At 38.6% G+C, this 16,245-nt stretch overlaps 1 protein-coding gene across 2 annotated transcripts in view; it reads right to left on the minus strand.

The window, feature by feature from the left end:
• The window catches only part of LOC139443019 (glutamate receptor-like), a 55,754-nt gene extending 45,687 nt beyond the window's left edge, over nucleotides 1-10,067 (minus strand). For both annotated transcript variants that reach the window (XM_071223942.1, XM_071223941.1), the window contains exon 1: nucleotides 9,613-10,067. In XM_071223942.1, coding sequence (XP_071080043.1) covers nucleotides 9,613-9,727 — 115 coding nt within the window. In that variant the 5' untranslated portion in view covers nucleotides 9,728-10,067. The remainder of the gene's footprint in view (nucleotides 1-9,612) is intronic.
• Nucleotides 10,068-16,245: the final 6,178 nt, after the last annotated feature.

Genomic DNA, 16,245 nt, shown 5'->3' on the forward strand with positions numbered 1-16,245 from the left:
CAGCGTCCATTGTACTATTTCGACTATACTATGTGTTAATGAATCATATAATGATAACAGGTGTTCGCGAAAGGGTGATCGTATCCTGCCCCACCGGTAGCACCCATCACAAACACATGCAATGCAGTCAAATGTTCACCTGAAAATAGGAGCATATGGCACACTTCAAAATAGGGAATTCATTTTTGTTATTGATGCGTCAAAATTGAAAATGTCCTCAGAGGCAGTGAATGGTGTAATTCTGATCAAACAACTTTTGAGCAAGAGTCATCTGACGCTCTTTGAAACCTTCGAAGAAATAGCATTCTTGATTGTACCTCAAAGACTGGAGCAGCTAAAAAAGGCTCGACATGAAGGGAAAGTTGACCATTGGAAAGTTGAAGTAATTTCTATTGCCACACAGTCTTGTGGAGGTTTTTGGTCACTCTGAATCGTTAAGCATATATATAAATATAAAAACAAACGAGGCTGTCTCGCTTGTCTCCTTTACTTCCGACATGATTATTATGAAAGTGGAAGAGAATTGGCTATTTAACCATTCTTTTATTATCTCAGATCATCTATGTTCTTGAAACGTAAGTTAAACATCTTGGCCAAATCCTCTTTTTTTGATTTTGACAATCCGAGCAGTAATTCCGATTCATATTATGAAGAAACAGATCAGCAAAATGGGGAACACTATTGGTGCCGACGGTGATGCTTCAGATGACATTTTATTTCAATTTTGACATGTTGTCCTCAACCTCTGAAGATAGATATGCAACAAAATCGATGGTCACCGCGTTAAGTAAAAATGACCCAAACGTTTTTCCCAATGTTTTTCGTGTGATATATTGGTGTACAAAGTTGAAATATGAAATGTTTTGAAAGAAGTGAACTTGGTTCTTTTCTGAGATTGCAAAAATTCAAGCAAATGCTTTGATATTTTGAAAGTCCACATGGAATTGATTCCACTTGTGTCAAACAATTTCTGTAAATATAAAAAGAATACTTTCTTGATTGTGTTGAGGATCATGGTTAATCTTTAAGGCTTTGATTTGGTGACCATAGAATAGAAAGTCCTTCACGTGTTCCTTATTAACTGTTCCAAATTAGTTATCTATAAGCTTACAGATTACTTATCGATTTATCAATATTTTATATATGATCAAAGGTTAATTCTGGTTTATCAAGTAAACTATTTTCCCTTAGACCGCGCGTCGCGACTATTGTATCGAGGGAAAGCAGCAACACTACAGGAAGAGCGTGCACAATACCATATGATTTGATACCGCAGTTAATGAGGAAATTATGGCTTATTGAAGATATCTGCGGTTTGGGCATCAGTGTAAGATGCATGAGTTATGTTAAACACCATAAGACTGGCGATGAGGTCATAAAAAAGGACTAAAAGTATTATCAACTACGAAATATGCGGACGTTTCCATAGAATATGGAACCAAAACATGGATTTGGAGAGAATTTCACATTACATTTTGAGTGGGAGCTTCGCTCTGACTGGTAAACGAAACATAATGCCAGCTTTCACTCAGGCAAATGCATGTATCGCTGGAAACTCGTTTGGACATAACTGTTCATGTGCATGTACACTGGTTTATTTGATTTGATTTATTGAGAACAGCGTACTCTCCGAATAACTACGAAGACAACCTGCCGATCACGCCGAGATTCAAACAAACGTTTGGGATACGTGATTTTTTAAGGTGTTAAAAAACCCATTGATGCCTAACTTGTAATGAAAACATCAGATCGAATCAGTAGGATACGTTTTATGCCATACTGAAACTTCACAAATCCAATGTACAATTCCGTTTTCGGTAGTGGTTGCAAATACGTTCACCAGTGCATATTCTAACTAATAAGGCAGGATAAAAGAACATTGATAGTTTTTAGAGTGGAATTATGAATTGTTGACAAGATCGATAAAAAAATTGTTGAGTGGGAAATCTGTTCAATAAACTGTGGAACACGATTAAATGAAATGTAATATTTTTATCGGTAACATGATCGAGATGGGTATCCCTCAATGGGATCCCGGATATTGTGAACAAAACACACAGAACCGCCACGGATATTTACAGATATGTATATACTATTGGACAATAAGCATTATTAGCTGAAAGGTAACACTATTTACTATATTTACATATTTCTGCTTCTTGTCATCTCCTGGAGGGAATATTTGCGAATACAATTAACAAAACGTTTGGCTGATGTGTTACGCACGATCAGCTGTTCATTTGTGAGAGACAACAATCTACCATTATCAGATTTCCAGGTCTTCAGCATTCTGTGTTTACCTCGTTATTAAATATTTTCATGAACTATTGAACATGAATTATTGTAAATTATGCTACAGTTGGCTTGCAAATGATATATTATTTGCATTCGAAATGATATGTTATGAAACTCGGTGTTTTCAACTTCGCTTTGAATTTCCGCATGTGGTGTATACCGAATAGAAGGATATATTATTGAATTGACATAGGTGGTAGTTCATCATGTGTTCATTGAATATTATTCCAGGTTCCCTCATTTATTTAATTAGCAACAAGGTCATTTATTTCCCGCAGAAGACTGCGTGTTTGCCTTGTGAAGTAGTCAGAAAATGTTGAGGAGTAAATGTTGACGAGTAACCGATGTTAAATGTTGACGAGTAACCGATGTTAAATGTTGACGAGTAACCGATGTCAAATGTTGACGAGTAACCGATGTCAAATGTTGACGAGTAGCCGATGTTAAATGTTGACGAGTAACCGATGTTAAACGTTGACGAGTAGCCGATGTTAAATGTTGACGAGTTACCGATGTTAAACGTTGACGAGTTACCTATGTTAAATGTTGACGAGAAACCGATGTTAAATGTTGACGAGTTACCCATGTTAAATGTTGACGAGTAACCGATGTTAAATGTTGACGAGTTACCTATGTTAAATGTTGTCGAGTAACCGTTGTTAAATGTTGATGAGTAACCGATGTTAAATGTTGACGAGTAACCGATGTTAAATGTTGACGAGTTACCTATGTTAAATGTTGATGAGTAACCGATGTTAAATGTTGACGAGTAACCGATGTTAAATGTTGACAAGTTACCCATGTTAAATGTTGATGAGTAACCGATGTTAAATGTTGAAGAGTAACAGATGTTAAATGTTGACGAGTAACCAATGTTAAATGTTGACGAGTTACCTATGTTAAATGTTGTTGAGTAACCGATGTTAAATGTTGTTGAGTAACCGATGTTAAATGTTGACGAGTAACCGATGTTAAATGTTGACGAGTTACCTATGTTAAATGTTGACGAGTAACCGATGTTAAATGTTGACGAGTAACCGATGCTATATGTTGACGAGTAACCGATGTTAAATGTTGACGAGTTACCTATGTTAAATGTTGACGAGTAACCGATGTTAAGCGTTGACGAGTTACCCATGTTAAATGTTGACGAGTAACCGATGTTAAGCGTTGACGAGTTACCTATGTTAAATGTTGTCGAGTAACCGATGTTAAATGTTGATGAGTAACCGATGTTAAATGTTGACGAGTAACCGATGCTATATGTTGACGAGTAACCTATGTTAAATGTTGACGAGTAACCGATGTTGAATGTTGACGAGTAACCGATGTTAAATGTTGACGAGTAACCGATGTTAAATGTTGACGAGTAACCGATGTTAAATGTTGACGAGTAACCGATGTTAAATGTTGACGAGTAACCGATGCTTAATCTTGACGATGAACCGATGTTTCACGGTGTTAATGAATTATTTAAAAAGTCTTCCACCAGTGCTGCATTATCTAAAGACGAATATAAACTAATATATGATCGTTTGTGATCTAACATTTGTATTTTATTAAGGAGAGAGGGCTGCAGGCATAGCCAAGGTTTCGTTGTTGTTATCATTCTAAATCCCTTAATCACTTTGATTTTTAAACCATGGTTGATGTTTTAATGTTCATGCCCCGCCCCTGCAATCTCACGCGATAGAAATGTGCCTGCGTTTTGACACTTGACCCGTTATAACATGTGTTTGTTATTATCGTATATTTGTTTGGCATCGCTCTTCTCAAAATGGCCATGGTTTAACCGTTATTTTCCTACAGAATGGAGGTACACTATCATAATATCGAAATGGAATGTCAAATGGCTCTTGTTCACGAGATGTCTTCTCTTCAAATATTTGAGTTTAATTATCACTGGGGCGTTGCCACGACTACCATTTAACACCGCTTATAGGCATATATGTTACTATGTTACCTACGCGAGCTTCTGGCAGTCGAATTCCTCTACCTAAACTACTTTTGTACAAAGTAATTTCATGATATCGAACAATAATCACTGTTGTGGTTTTTTGCAGAGTATATATATATATATATATATATATATATATATATATATATATATGATAGTTAATATCACTGAAAGCTGATACCATTTACCTATAACTAACACATGCTGCACAGGCAAATGCCACATAAACTGCTGGCAAAAGAAAGTATACACCCATGTTTGATTGTGGCTGAAAACAAGCAAGAAATGGTTATTGGATGGTGATACATTTGATACGGGTATTATAGTTGAGTTTTGGACCTTCAGTTTGCAGTGTTTCGGCGACAGTGTTCAGACTGGTAGTTACGTTTTTATAAGGTTTGTAATTGTAATAAGTGTTTTCTTTCTTTTCCCCGGCGGGGTATATATACTGATGGAAACGAAAAAGGGAACAATAAAAATATAGGGAAATAAGCTTTACTGACTGTCAGTACATTAAAAATAGCGGCCCTACAAATTCAACACATGTCACAATCAAATGTTGAGATGTGTTTGTGTGCCTTGTTTCCAACGTGTATTTTAGACAGGCTGGGAACCCATGATAGCATATCATTTTACTGTGTCTAAAACTCAGTGTTCCTATTCACAATTCATATTGATTTAAGCTATATTGTTCGATATCATGAAATTACTTTGTATAAAAGTAGTTTAGGTACAGGAATTCGACCTACGCACTATTCCTTTCAAGCGGTTGATGGATTTAAAAGCTACAAAAAATATTCTAATAAGGATATGTCCCGGACGCTCCATATTCTATAAAACGAAAGTACTGCTTACATTAAGGCGGCGTTTAAAAAAACCCGGCAGAAGCTCGCGTAGGTAACATATATGCCTATTAGCGGTGTTAAATGGTAGTCGTGGCAACGACCCATTGATAATTAAACTCAAATATTTGAAGGGAAAACATCTCGTGGACAAGATCCATTTGACATTCCATTTCGATATTATGATAGTGTACCTCCATTCTGTAGGAAAATAACGGTTAAACCATGGTCATTTTGAGAAGAGCGATGCCAAACAAATATACGATAATAACAAACACATGTTTTTCATACGCAATTCTAAACTCAAAATAGCAACCTTCGTTGTAAGCAAAGAGTGATGAACATATTTGTGGAACTTCAACAAAGAAATAAATACTAGATTTAGTGTGTGCGCGTTTATGTTTGGTGTACAAAAGTATCCTCTTGCAATTTTAATACGCAGGTGAAGAACATCCTAGCTTAAACAAATCATAATTTGACACGAGTGTGAATGGTCGGCGCGGTACTGGGTAATTTAAGGATATAAACCTGACCAATGTATAATATTCTTTCATTGTACAAGTTTTGTATTCTGTAAACACTTTTTATTGTGCGCACTGTTTGTAAAAGTAGATATGATTTGATGATTAAACAGCCAGTTAATCATATCGGTTTATTCAGAATGGTTTCCTTTTCGCGGGGGCACGGGTGGCCCAGTCGTCTAAGGCGCCGCGATTCGCTGTGCAGAGTTGCGTGCCTTGGGCATGCCGAGAACCTATGATTGTGGGTTCGAATCCCGGTTCGCCCCGATTATGTTTCTAGGTTTGTCAGCACCATACCCGTGCTCGTGGGTTTCACCGAAGTGGTAAACATCTGAGACAAGCATCACTTCGGGCTCCCCCTCCCCCCCCCCCCCCCCGAGGTCGGATTGTATTCAGTGAGTCATCATTATTTTATTAGTGTATAACCTTCTTAGAACTGGTAAATGTTTTTTTTATAGCGTTTATATTAAAAAGGCTATACAAAATCTCATTTAAGACATAATCGACTCGTTATCGTTGTTTATCGTACAATAAAAAACTGCCGGGAGCATAACCACTTGGGGCTGCGCCCCTCATGGTTTATTCTCCCTGCAGTGTCGTACTGTACGATAAACAACATATTGCAAATATTTCTAAGTGTATTCCACGTGACCAAAATAGTGACCACCCATTGGACGAAAGTAATCGCCTGTGCTTAAGAAATACAGTCATGAGGGATTCTGAGCAAAACCTGACGTGTTTTGTTTCGCCATGGTGTGTGTATAGTTTCAACTCACTAGTTCGTCAGTGTCTACCAAATGTAGTTGTTGAAAGGAATTGACGATTTTCTGATTACGTTGGAAGAATTGTTAAAGAAGACCATGATGTAGTGTGGGCTGATGACTTGTAATACTGTGTTTGATACTGTTGCTTGTTTGTCGTATACAAACTCCTGAACAATCGTTGCCAATCGATTATCTACAACGCTGATCAGTCCAGCGCTTTATTGTATTCGGTGCAAATATTCGTAGATAAGAACCTTGCAGACTCCAGCCCTGACGACATCCTGCCATCTCCTACCCTGACCATCCCGACTCCTACCCTGACCACACCCTCCCGAGTCCTACCCTGACCACACCCTCTCGACTCTTACCCTGACCACACCCTCGCTACTTCTACCCTGCCACACCCTCCCGACTTCTACCTGACCACAACCTCCCGACTCCTACCTGACCACACACCCCCCCCCCCCCCGACTCCTACCCTGGCCACACCCTCCCGACTCCTACCTGACCACACACACCCCCGACTCCTACCCTGCCACACCCTCCCGACTCCTACCTGGCCACACCCTCCCTACTTCTACAATAACCACGCCCCCCCCCCCGACTCCTACCCTGACCACAACCTCCCGACTCCTACCTTGACCACACCCTGCCGACTACTACCCTGAACACGCCCTCCCTACTTCTACCCTGAACACACCCTCCCTACTTCTACCCTAACCACGTCCTCCCGACTTCTACCCTGACCACGCCCTCCCGACTCCTACATTGACCACACCCTCCTGAGTACTACCCTGATCACACCCTCCCTACTTCTACCCTGAACACGCCCTCCCTACTTTTATCCTGAACACACCCTCCCTACTTCTACCCTAACCACGCACTCCCGACTCCTACCCTGACCACGCCCTCCCGACTCCTACCCTTTCTGTAGAAAGTTAATGTTCAAATATCCCTCTGGAACGTGCCCACGTTTCTGACTCAGTTATCTCTAAAGCTTGTCTACGGTCCCGACCCATTGACCGCCCTGAAGCTAGTTCACATTGACACAGGCATCTGAGATGCCTTCCGATGTGTTAAGGTTACGAGACAAATATACTCACAGACAAAAGAAACGCCAATACCATAAATGTTGGCTAATATATCCAGAATTACTCAAATTCAAGAGATATTAGATTGGTTAGATCCACAAACGAACATACTGGTATGTTGCGTGAACCGACGCTCATGAACGCATCACATGTGACATCATAGATCCATAACTCAAGATGCACCATTTGTCGTGCTCAGGATTAGCGTGTAAAGATTGGAAATTACGAGATAACACTAGACCAATTGTTAGTTTTGTCATTAATTGGTACACATTGGAAACATCTCCTGTTAACGTACAGTCTCCTCTATATGTTTCTATGGTACGCGTTTCCTCTGGTGGTGAGTATACCCACTGCAGCTGGCCCGTGTTCCCGCTGATTCGTGTACCTGAGCAAATAACCTTCATGCAGCCATATCGTGTTCGTGTTCATGACTCTGTGATCTAAATGCATTATGCCCCTACCCTCGAACTGTCCAAGTCAGTGCGCCCATGGCGGATACACTACCGCAGCTGGCACCAGCCTGTAATCAGTACCGTCACAGTCCACAGGGGCAATCAGTCCTGGTTCAAATTGCCAAGGTAATGACATATGGATGTTGCTGGAACTATTTATAGGCTAACTATGCAACAACAGCATCATCAAGTACTCTTAAACCGCTGGTTTATTTGCAGATAAAGCACCAAGATGACATTGACAAATTGCCTGTTTGCGGAAACAGCTAATTGACATGCACTGCACAATGTAAACCTCGTATTTTATTCATACATGTAGCTCGAAGCATAGTCTTAGTGAAATATTATCTTATATGTGAGTATCGAGTTATTCCATAGGGCATATCAGGGTACATGGCGGAGGCAATGCCACACAGGAGGAATTGATGTCCGGTATTGTAGGCGAGCCTGCTTATAGCTTACTCATATGTTTGCACGTGTGGTGTCACCTTAAGCAAGTGACTTTGTTCGAAATGTGCCTCTGTTCATCAGCACTGAATGGGTGCCCGTTAGGATGAGATGGTAGTGTTAACATTTTAACGCCTCACGTTCAGCTTGGGTTGTATACTCCTCAGGGAGCTGAGAATGAAACTCGAGTACACACTGATCCATTGACCGGGTAAGGATGGAACACTTTGAGCATGCTTTAGGGTATGGAGTTGGCGCATTATAAAGATACACATTATTATTTATTTATGATTGTTCACTGCCATGGCATTTTGTTATGTAAGGACAAATCAATCTGTTTGGTCACATCAAAGATGAAATACTGTAATATAAGATGAATTTGTCTATGATTTTTTTCTCATACGATGATGTGTAACGGTAGAGCGTATTTATGTTTTTTCAACTTATGCAATTTTCCTTTAATGACAGTATACCGTGTCGATAGTAAAGCTATACTATTTGCAACAAGATGTCATTATGCTTTCGAATTTCTCTATTCTAAGTTATTTGCGACGACCATTTTTAGTTCTATGTGGATGCAGGACGTGAACACGATGAACATTACTCAGTAACAAAGGCAATCTGGCTGACGCTGGTGTAGGAGAGTTGTATTGGGGCAATCAACCTCTCAAACCTTGGCTCTCTGTCTCCATCGGAAGGACAGTATTGCTCATTGTAGACCCATGTTTCACTGTAGATTTAGGACTTGGTCTTACAATAGGAGGTGGTTTACAGAAAACGCATACGTTTACCGATTTCCAATCGTACAAGTATCGACCTTGGAAGAATAACGACATACACGAGAACTTAGATGTGCACAATTGATTGACATAGGATACATTTTCTCGTTGTAATGAGTGTGCATCACGATAACATTGCCATAATAAGCGTTAGGATATTTTGTAAAAATATAATTAGTTGTTTATAGATAATGTGATCAAGAGCCATGATCGTATTTCCACAATAAGAGATAGAATCTGCTTCCTCAGTCCCATGCATTTACATTTTAACGGTATCGAGGCCATCTTTATTTCTAAATAAACCCATGCCACAATAATGAAACCATTTCCAATTATTTTCACAGCAATAACCTATTATAGTAAAACGTATACAATCACAGAGTAATCGTTTGTCATTGAAAACAGCTGCTGGTCAAACAAAGTAAATTCATGCCCGGAGAACATTACTGAGTGGTACTTGCCTATGGTTAGGATTGTGGATGTCTGCGATGTAACCAGGTTAGTGCCAGCGAACAGAAGAAACAGACCGATCACAGGGGTGTTGATGAGGGTGGGTGGTTGAGAGGCAGCAGCCATGGTGTGTGATCCGGGTGGGTCCTCCTGTTCCTTGGGTGTTTCCTGAAACTGTGTCCCGCGCTCTGGAGCTTCTTCAGACGATCACTCACGAGCATCACACACCGCTTGATTAATAATGATTTGTGGCTATACCATTAAGTTAACTTCTGAGGAACTTGATTAGTTTGATTCATATGTTCTCCGTAAAATATATCCATTTCCTTCGAAAGACACTGAATACCATATGCTCCCTCCATTCGTCATGTTCCCATTTCTAGCCTTCGGCTGGCAAGTGCTACTTCCTGTATGATCCAGCTGCCTACGTTCCCCGCCTTTCTGACTTGCGCTCGCAGGTGACAGGTGGTTGAGCAGACGACTAGTGGAAACTCACCGTTAGGGGCGCTGCCTCACACAGGCTACCTGCGCCAAGTTAACAACGCAGTTAAAAATTGATAGCTACCACTGAATCAATATCCAGCGGTTAAACAGACTCGTCTCGGACTTGTGATTCAGGGAGCGTTGACGACTGGATGAGATTGATTCCTGGGTGTATGACATCGATCAGGTGGCTGGCGCAGGCTTTTTGCTCGTGACGCCTCCAGCTGAGTATTGGTTCTGTGCTGTGTGCGCGAGGAAGCGGTTAGGAGACAACATGAGATACAGCACCAAGGCTTTCTTATATATTGTCTTCCTCGTGGGATAATTGCATACCTCGTCCCCGTATTTGTTGTTGTAATCACGTGCCGTCGTCACCAAATACCAACACTCTACCAAGAGCAATGATTACAAAAGATTATGTTTACCGATATGTTAGAGTAGCTATTACAAAACAGGACTTCATTGGAAATCAACCAATGTGATCAGGACAAGGTAAAACATCTGTATCATAGTAACAGTCGCATCGTACCGGCGAAACATTGGTCCAGTTAGATTTGTTTTCAACTTTAACTTTAGTGGCCATTGGTTTTTTAAAAGGACTTCTTTAAAAGAAATGTGTTGTTGGCTCCAAAACTGGAAAATAATGTTTATCTTGTAGCATGAATGTAGCAGTGACCAAAACCAGACACTGTCTCTCACGAACATCAATGGTCCATGCGAGTGTGTGTATGATGGAGTAAGTGGCTTTATCGCTTCTTTGAACAGTATTTCAGTTATATCCAAATGTTTCAGCACCATGTGGATGAAAAGCCGAAATTGTCGTTTTGGTGAAACGAGCATGGGTATGGTGCTGAATAATCATCTCTGATAATCTTGGAGTCGCGTGGAGGACACTGAACAGTTACATAAGTTACATCAATTAACTTTCGTTTCCATATCATTTCTTTCAAAGTAAGCTACATATCTACAGATCGTTCATCCGTTACACGAAAATTCTTGATGCAAACTCATTTTCCATAAACTTATTGTCTAACCCTGCAGCATATTTCGAAATCACATTCGCACAACATGTGTGTGTCACATAATTGCTGTGAAAGACAGATATTTATGCCTAGTGCATCTTCTATATGTCAGTTAGGACACTTTTTGCATCGACCAAGCTCTATGTACGAACATGACCCGTGAAGATCCGGGATAGAATAGGTCTTCAGCAACCCATGCTTGCCATAAAAGGCGACTATGCTTGTCGTAAGAGGCGACTAACGAGATCGGGTGTTCGGGCTCGCTGACTTGGTTTGATGCATGTCATCGATCCCATTTGCATGGATCGATGTTCATGATGTCAATCACTGGATTGTCTGTTCCAGACTCGATTATTTACAGACCGCCGTCATATAGCTGGAACAGTGCTGAGTGCTGCGTTAACCAACAAACCAACCAGCCAACCTTATTCGAACATGTCAAAGAGCGTAATATAACTCGAGGAACAGGATAGACTCACCTATTCGTTAAAACCTTTTATCATGTCTGTGTGATAGTTATTCATAAACAGACAGATTTATTTCGTGCATGTGGTCATGAGGCCAATAGTGCAATGACGTTTTGTTGTAGGGAAATTAGTAGTGGAACACCACTTGTATATTGGAGCTGAGTAGCGTAGTAGTACACAATTGAGTTTTATTAATGTTCAATGTATCATCCCTCCTTCAAATATCTTATAAACAAACACTGCAAGTCTGGGAAGTCTGTGGCCATTTTGGCTGTTCATTAACTGTACAAATTTTCTTTGGGATGGATACGTATAATAATAGTTAGGCAGGTATTTGATTCTTATAACTTCATATCTGGACATATCAATAAAACATGGTATTCATCTACTTGGTGATATTTGCAGTAAGGACACATCGATGTTAAAACATCATTATCTTTGGAGTGTCTGTATAATTGTATATTGAGGGTATGTATACCACACCTGAACTTCGTTAAACATCTGCGTAAACATAAAAATGGAATAGTTGTTAAATACATTTCTGGTATTATTTCCATCTTAAACATGGAACATTTGAACATCTGATATCAGCTCACCAGCCATTCCAATACATATCTTTATACCGTTGTTTAAACATTGTTAAGAACATAATTTTATTTCCAACATCCTGTGATATCCACGCGTATGCAAATCCATGCGAAAAACTTCTTAAACACATGCTTATCATGAAGTCGGAATCGTGGATTCTGCTTTTAGCAGAGATTTCTTCTGATTGTGGCAAGGGTTTTATCTCTGTTATTGCTAACGACGAACTGACTTGGAAGGTCACACAAAGTCACTATCTTTGCTTTAGAGATCACGTTAGTTTTAATTTACAGGCGATTATTGATACAGTAACTGTAAACATCTGATGTATTTTTCACAAATAACAACAAACGGCTTAATTAATTAAAGACCTGTTGAAAAACATTAATACCAATATTTAGACTCTGTTAATGAGATAAAAGCAATATTTTTATAACATGTTGATCTTGTTCATGAAGTGTAATGTAATCAATAAATGAGAGCTTTTCAATTCGTGTCATCTAGAGCAGAATCACTTTGACTAGGTCTAAACAAAGTCTACAGGAGACTAGGCCCAGACAAAGTCTACAGGAAATCAAACGCATATGTGATACATGAAATAATACCCATGTTCAAATAAAACCCATTTTCTAAAGCAATCCTTTTATTTCAATTTACTAATAACAATAACAGGTATAAGGTTACATAAAACCGAGAAAGCTTTAGGTACCGACGAACACTTAGCAATCTTATTCGGATATTTGCTCCTGATCCAGACCTACGTTGTTTTCTCTGATAGAGAACTAGAAACAATTGAAGTAAATTAAACTGAAACAGTTCATTGGACTCACAAAACCACACGCTCATGAAAAGAGTATCCACGAGTGACAGGTTCTGTAAACATGCAACGGTACAAAATAATACATTTTGCACAGCAGATAAAATTCGAGGTTGGTTTTGGATACATACGCCATCACATGTATCGCTGGTCTACAGTGTCCTTAACGCTTAAATCATACAGGATGTCACAGTATTCTTAGCCAAGATGAAATCCCTTACATAAGATACGAGAATGCGGGTTCGTCAAAACTGCTACATTGATCGCCTACAAATTGATTCTCTGATAAGGTCACCAATAGACTGATGCCATGATAGGATCACCTGGATAATGAGACCTTGATCAGATAATCTATCGACATATGACTTGATGAGATCACGTATATAATGAGGCCTGATAAGAGTACCATAGGCAGTACCTTAGACAGTACCATAGTCAGTACCATAGACAGATGAATCACCTGTATACTGACACATTAAATATTGATAACGTCACCTGCAGACTGACAGGTTTATTCAGTTTTATGGCCATATGGCCTAAAGTACAACTGATACTAAATCATAATATATTGTCACGTGAACATACAGAAATTACGTCTTCTTGAATCTGATATTAAAACATGTTTTATGTAAGTAGCCACTGAAAGGATATCATGTTTATTTTGTGAGTTGAAAACATTTATCATTCAAATTTCATATTTAAAGTAATTTTTCAAGAAAGAAAGATATGTAGATCTTAGATTGGAATACTTGTTACACTCAAATAAGAATTCATCTTCAACTTCACCTAGTCACAATTGGTACGTTCACTATTATGTTTAGATTTACCACACATATTGACATTGTGTAATGAAATTCTAAATTTACAAAAATACTATAATTACATTGGTTCATTAATAATTTCAATAACAAGTTCATTGATAAAAGAAAATGAACAAACCAAAACTCAAACTACATCACTGCTTTGCACATCTGGAAGTTGAAAAACTGTTTGTTTTACCCTTGTCAGTCATTATACATGCTTTTACTGATAAATAAAACTTTGCATAACATTAAACTTATTTCCATGACAACTCTTGATTACTTGTAAATACAATAACTTTTTCCTGTTCACTAAATTATAAGGCTTGAGTGAAATCAGCGAAAGCACAGTAGAAAAAAAAATGTAATGGCAGCGCTTAATATATAATTCTTTTTAAAATGGCATGCCCTAGCACCAGGTGATATTGTATTACTAGAGTTCTTGGTGTGTAGGGCACGTTTAGATGTATCCCAGAATCTCTTACAGCCACTGTCCTATGATGCTTCATTTATCACATCGTTCATTTTCAGATTATAGATGTTCTTGTTTAGTTCATGGCACCTTTTAAAATCTACCTTTGCTGTAATACAATTTGCAAATTTATCGCACATTTATATTTACTGAACTTATTCAAAAGACTATATTCTCAGATTTCAAATGAACACAGTCATCAGCAAAGAAAGGAGGTTGTAATCTCCTAGTTTGTTTAGATGCTGTACCAAACGCTCCTCCATTTAACACATTTTAAATCATAATGTACAGTTAAATCACCCACCATACAGCCCAGACTTAGCCCCCAGTGACTATTTCCTGTTCCGGCAAATGAAATCTGCCCTACGTGGAAGACGCTTCCAGAATGACGAGGACATAGAGCCTGCCACAGAGGCGTGGTTAGAGGGCCAATCTGCGGATTTCTATAAAAGTGGTATTGAAAGCTTGAAGGACAAATGGCATAAGAGTATTGAGGTGAATGAAGATTATATTGAAAAACTAAAGCGCAAAAGATATTCTGCAACTTGGTCTTATATTGATGTTGCAAAACTTATTGAACACCCCTCGTATTATTTTAAAAAGAGCATATGAACACCAGTATAATACACTGAAGGTGGACTTAATTGTTTGGCACTCCAGCTTAAGAAGCTACTATATAGCTATAGTTTGGTTATACATGGATGAATCAAGACGTGGGTTGTGTCAGTATGTTTTTGTCTTGTTTGTTTGTTTGTTTGTTGCTTAGACGGCTCTCATCTTGCTTTAAAGACATGTGTGCAGGTGTATCGCAATAGATAATCAAGTTTGGTTTGTCTATATTGCTCGTTTCGTTAAACTTGAAATGTACAGAAGTATAAAGTTCGAAAATAAATTTGAGAATTATTTGATGATGCCTACATTGCCTGCCTATCGTATTAAATTGTGTAAATTCCGTTGTTCTTATCATAAACTATTAATAGAAGAAGGTAAAATGATGTGTTTAGTCCGTAATGAAAGATTATGTCCATTTTGTATTGTTCCAATAACTGAGTCAGAATATCGCTTATGTAAATATGTTCAATTGCTTGGCGAAATAGGCGTATCGTTTGACGGTACTGTCACATGCACTGCATAATGGGCCGGTAATAAACACTTTCCCATTTGTAGTCTGACACATTGATAAGATCACTTGTATACTGACATCTTGATACGATCACCTGAAGACTAACACAGCGATAGAGATTACTTGTAATGTTTTACTTTAGATCACCTATGGAGTAATACCTTGAAAAGATCAACGTTTTGCTGACACCTTGATAAGATCACCTTGAAACTGATGCTCAGACAATATCGCCTTTAGACAGATGCCATAACATCATCACCTATGATATCTTGATAATACCTTTTTAGTCTGACACTAATACCAGCTGGTACAACATGCAACTACTAAGAAAAAGAAACTGAATATTCATCTTTAATGATGCACCGACGGGACACCTACTGCTATACACCTCAGTGATTGTCTATTTACTTGGCTGTGTGTTAAAATATTTTCAATAGCAGAGTACATAGTTAATGGAGTGTAGCAGGTGCAGTGAACGTGGAGTGTGTTTACCAATTGTTGGTCGAACTAGCACAAATCTATGGACCTTGGTGAAAGAGGGAGACTCCCACTTCAGCTTATTTGATTCGGACAGTACCCAAGTGGTTCAGAATACTGATCATAAAAAAATACAATAATGTATCTTTACATGTCATTGTGTTAATAATGGATGGAAAATTACGCGTGAATCGATTACATATATTAAGCTTACAAAACATCAATTTGACTTTGACAAACGAACTAACAAGTTAAGATTCTCTTTTTTTATTTTTTTTCAGACGGAGTCTTTTGTTCAATCAGTTCTTTAGGAGATAGTGTATGTTGATCAACTTATCCTGGCCTCATGCATCTGCTCAGATATTTTTGTATAAAAGTGACAAAACCCACACCATAAA

Source organism: Haliotis cracherodii, unplaced genomic scaffold (genome assembly GCF_022045235.1).
Source record: "Haliotis cracherodii isolate W230 unplaced genomic scaffold, xgHalCrac1.p SCAF_5, whole genome shotgun sequence".
NCBI classification, from domain to species: Eukaryota; Metazoa; Mollusca; class Gastropoda; order Lepetellida; family Haliotidae; genus Haliotis; species Haliotis cracherodii.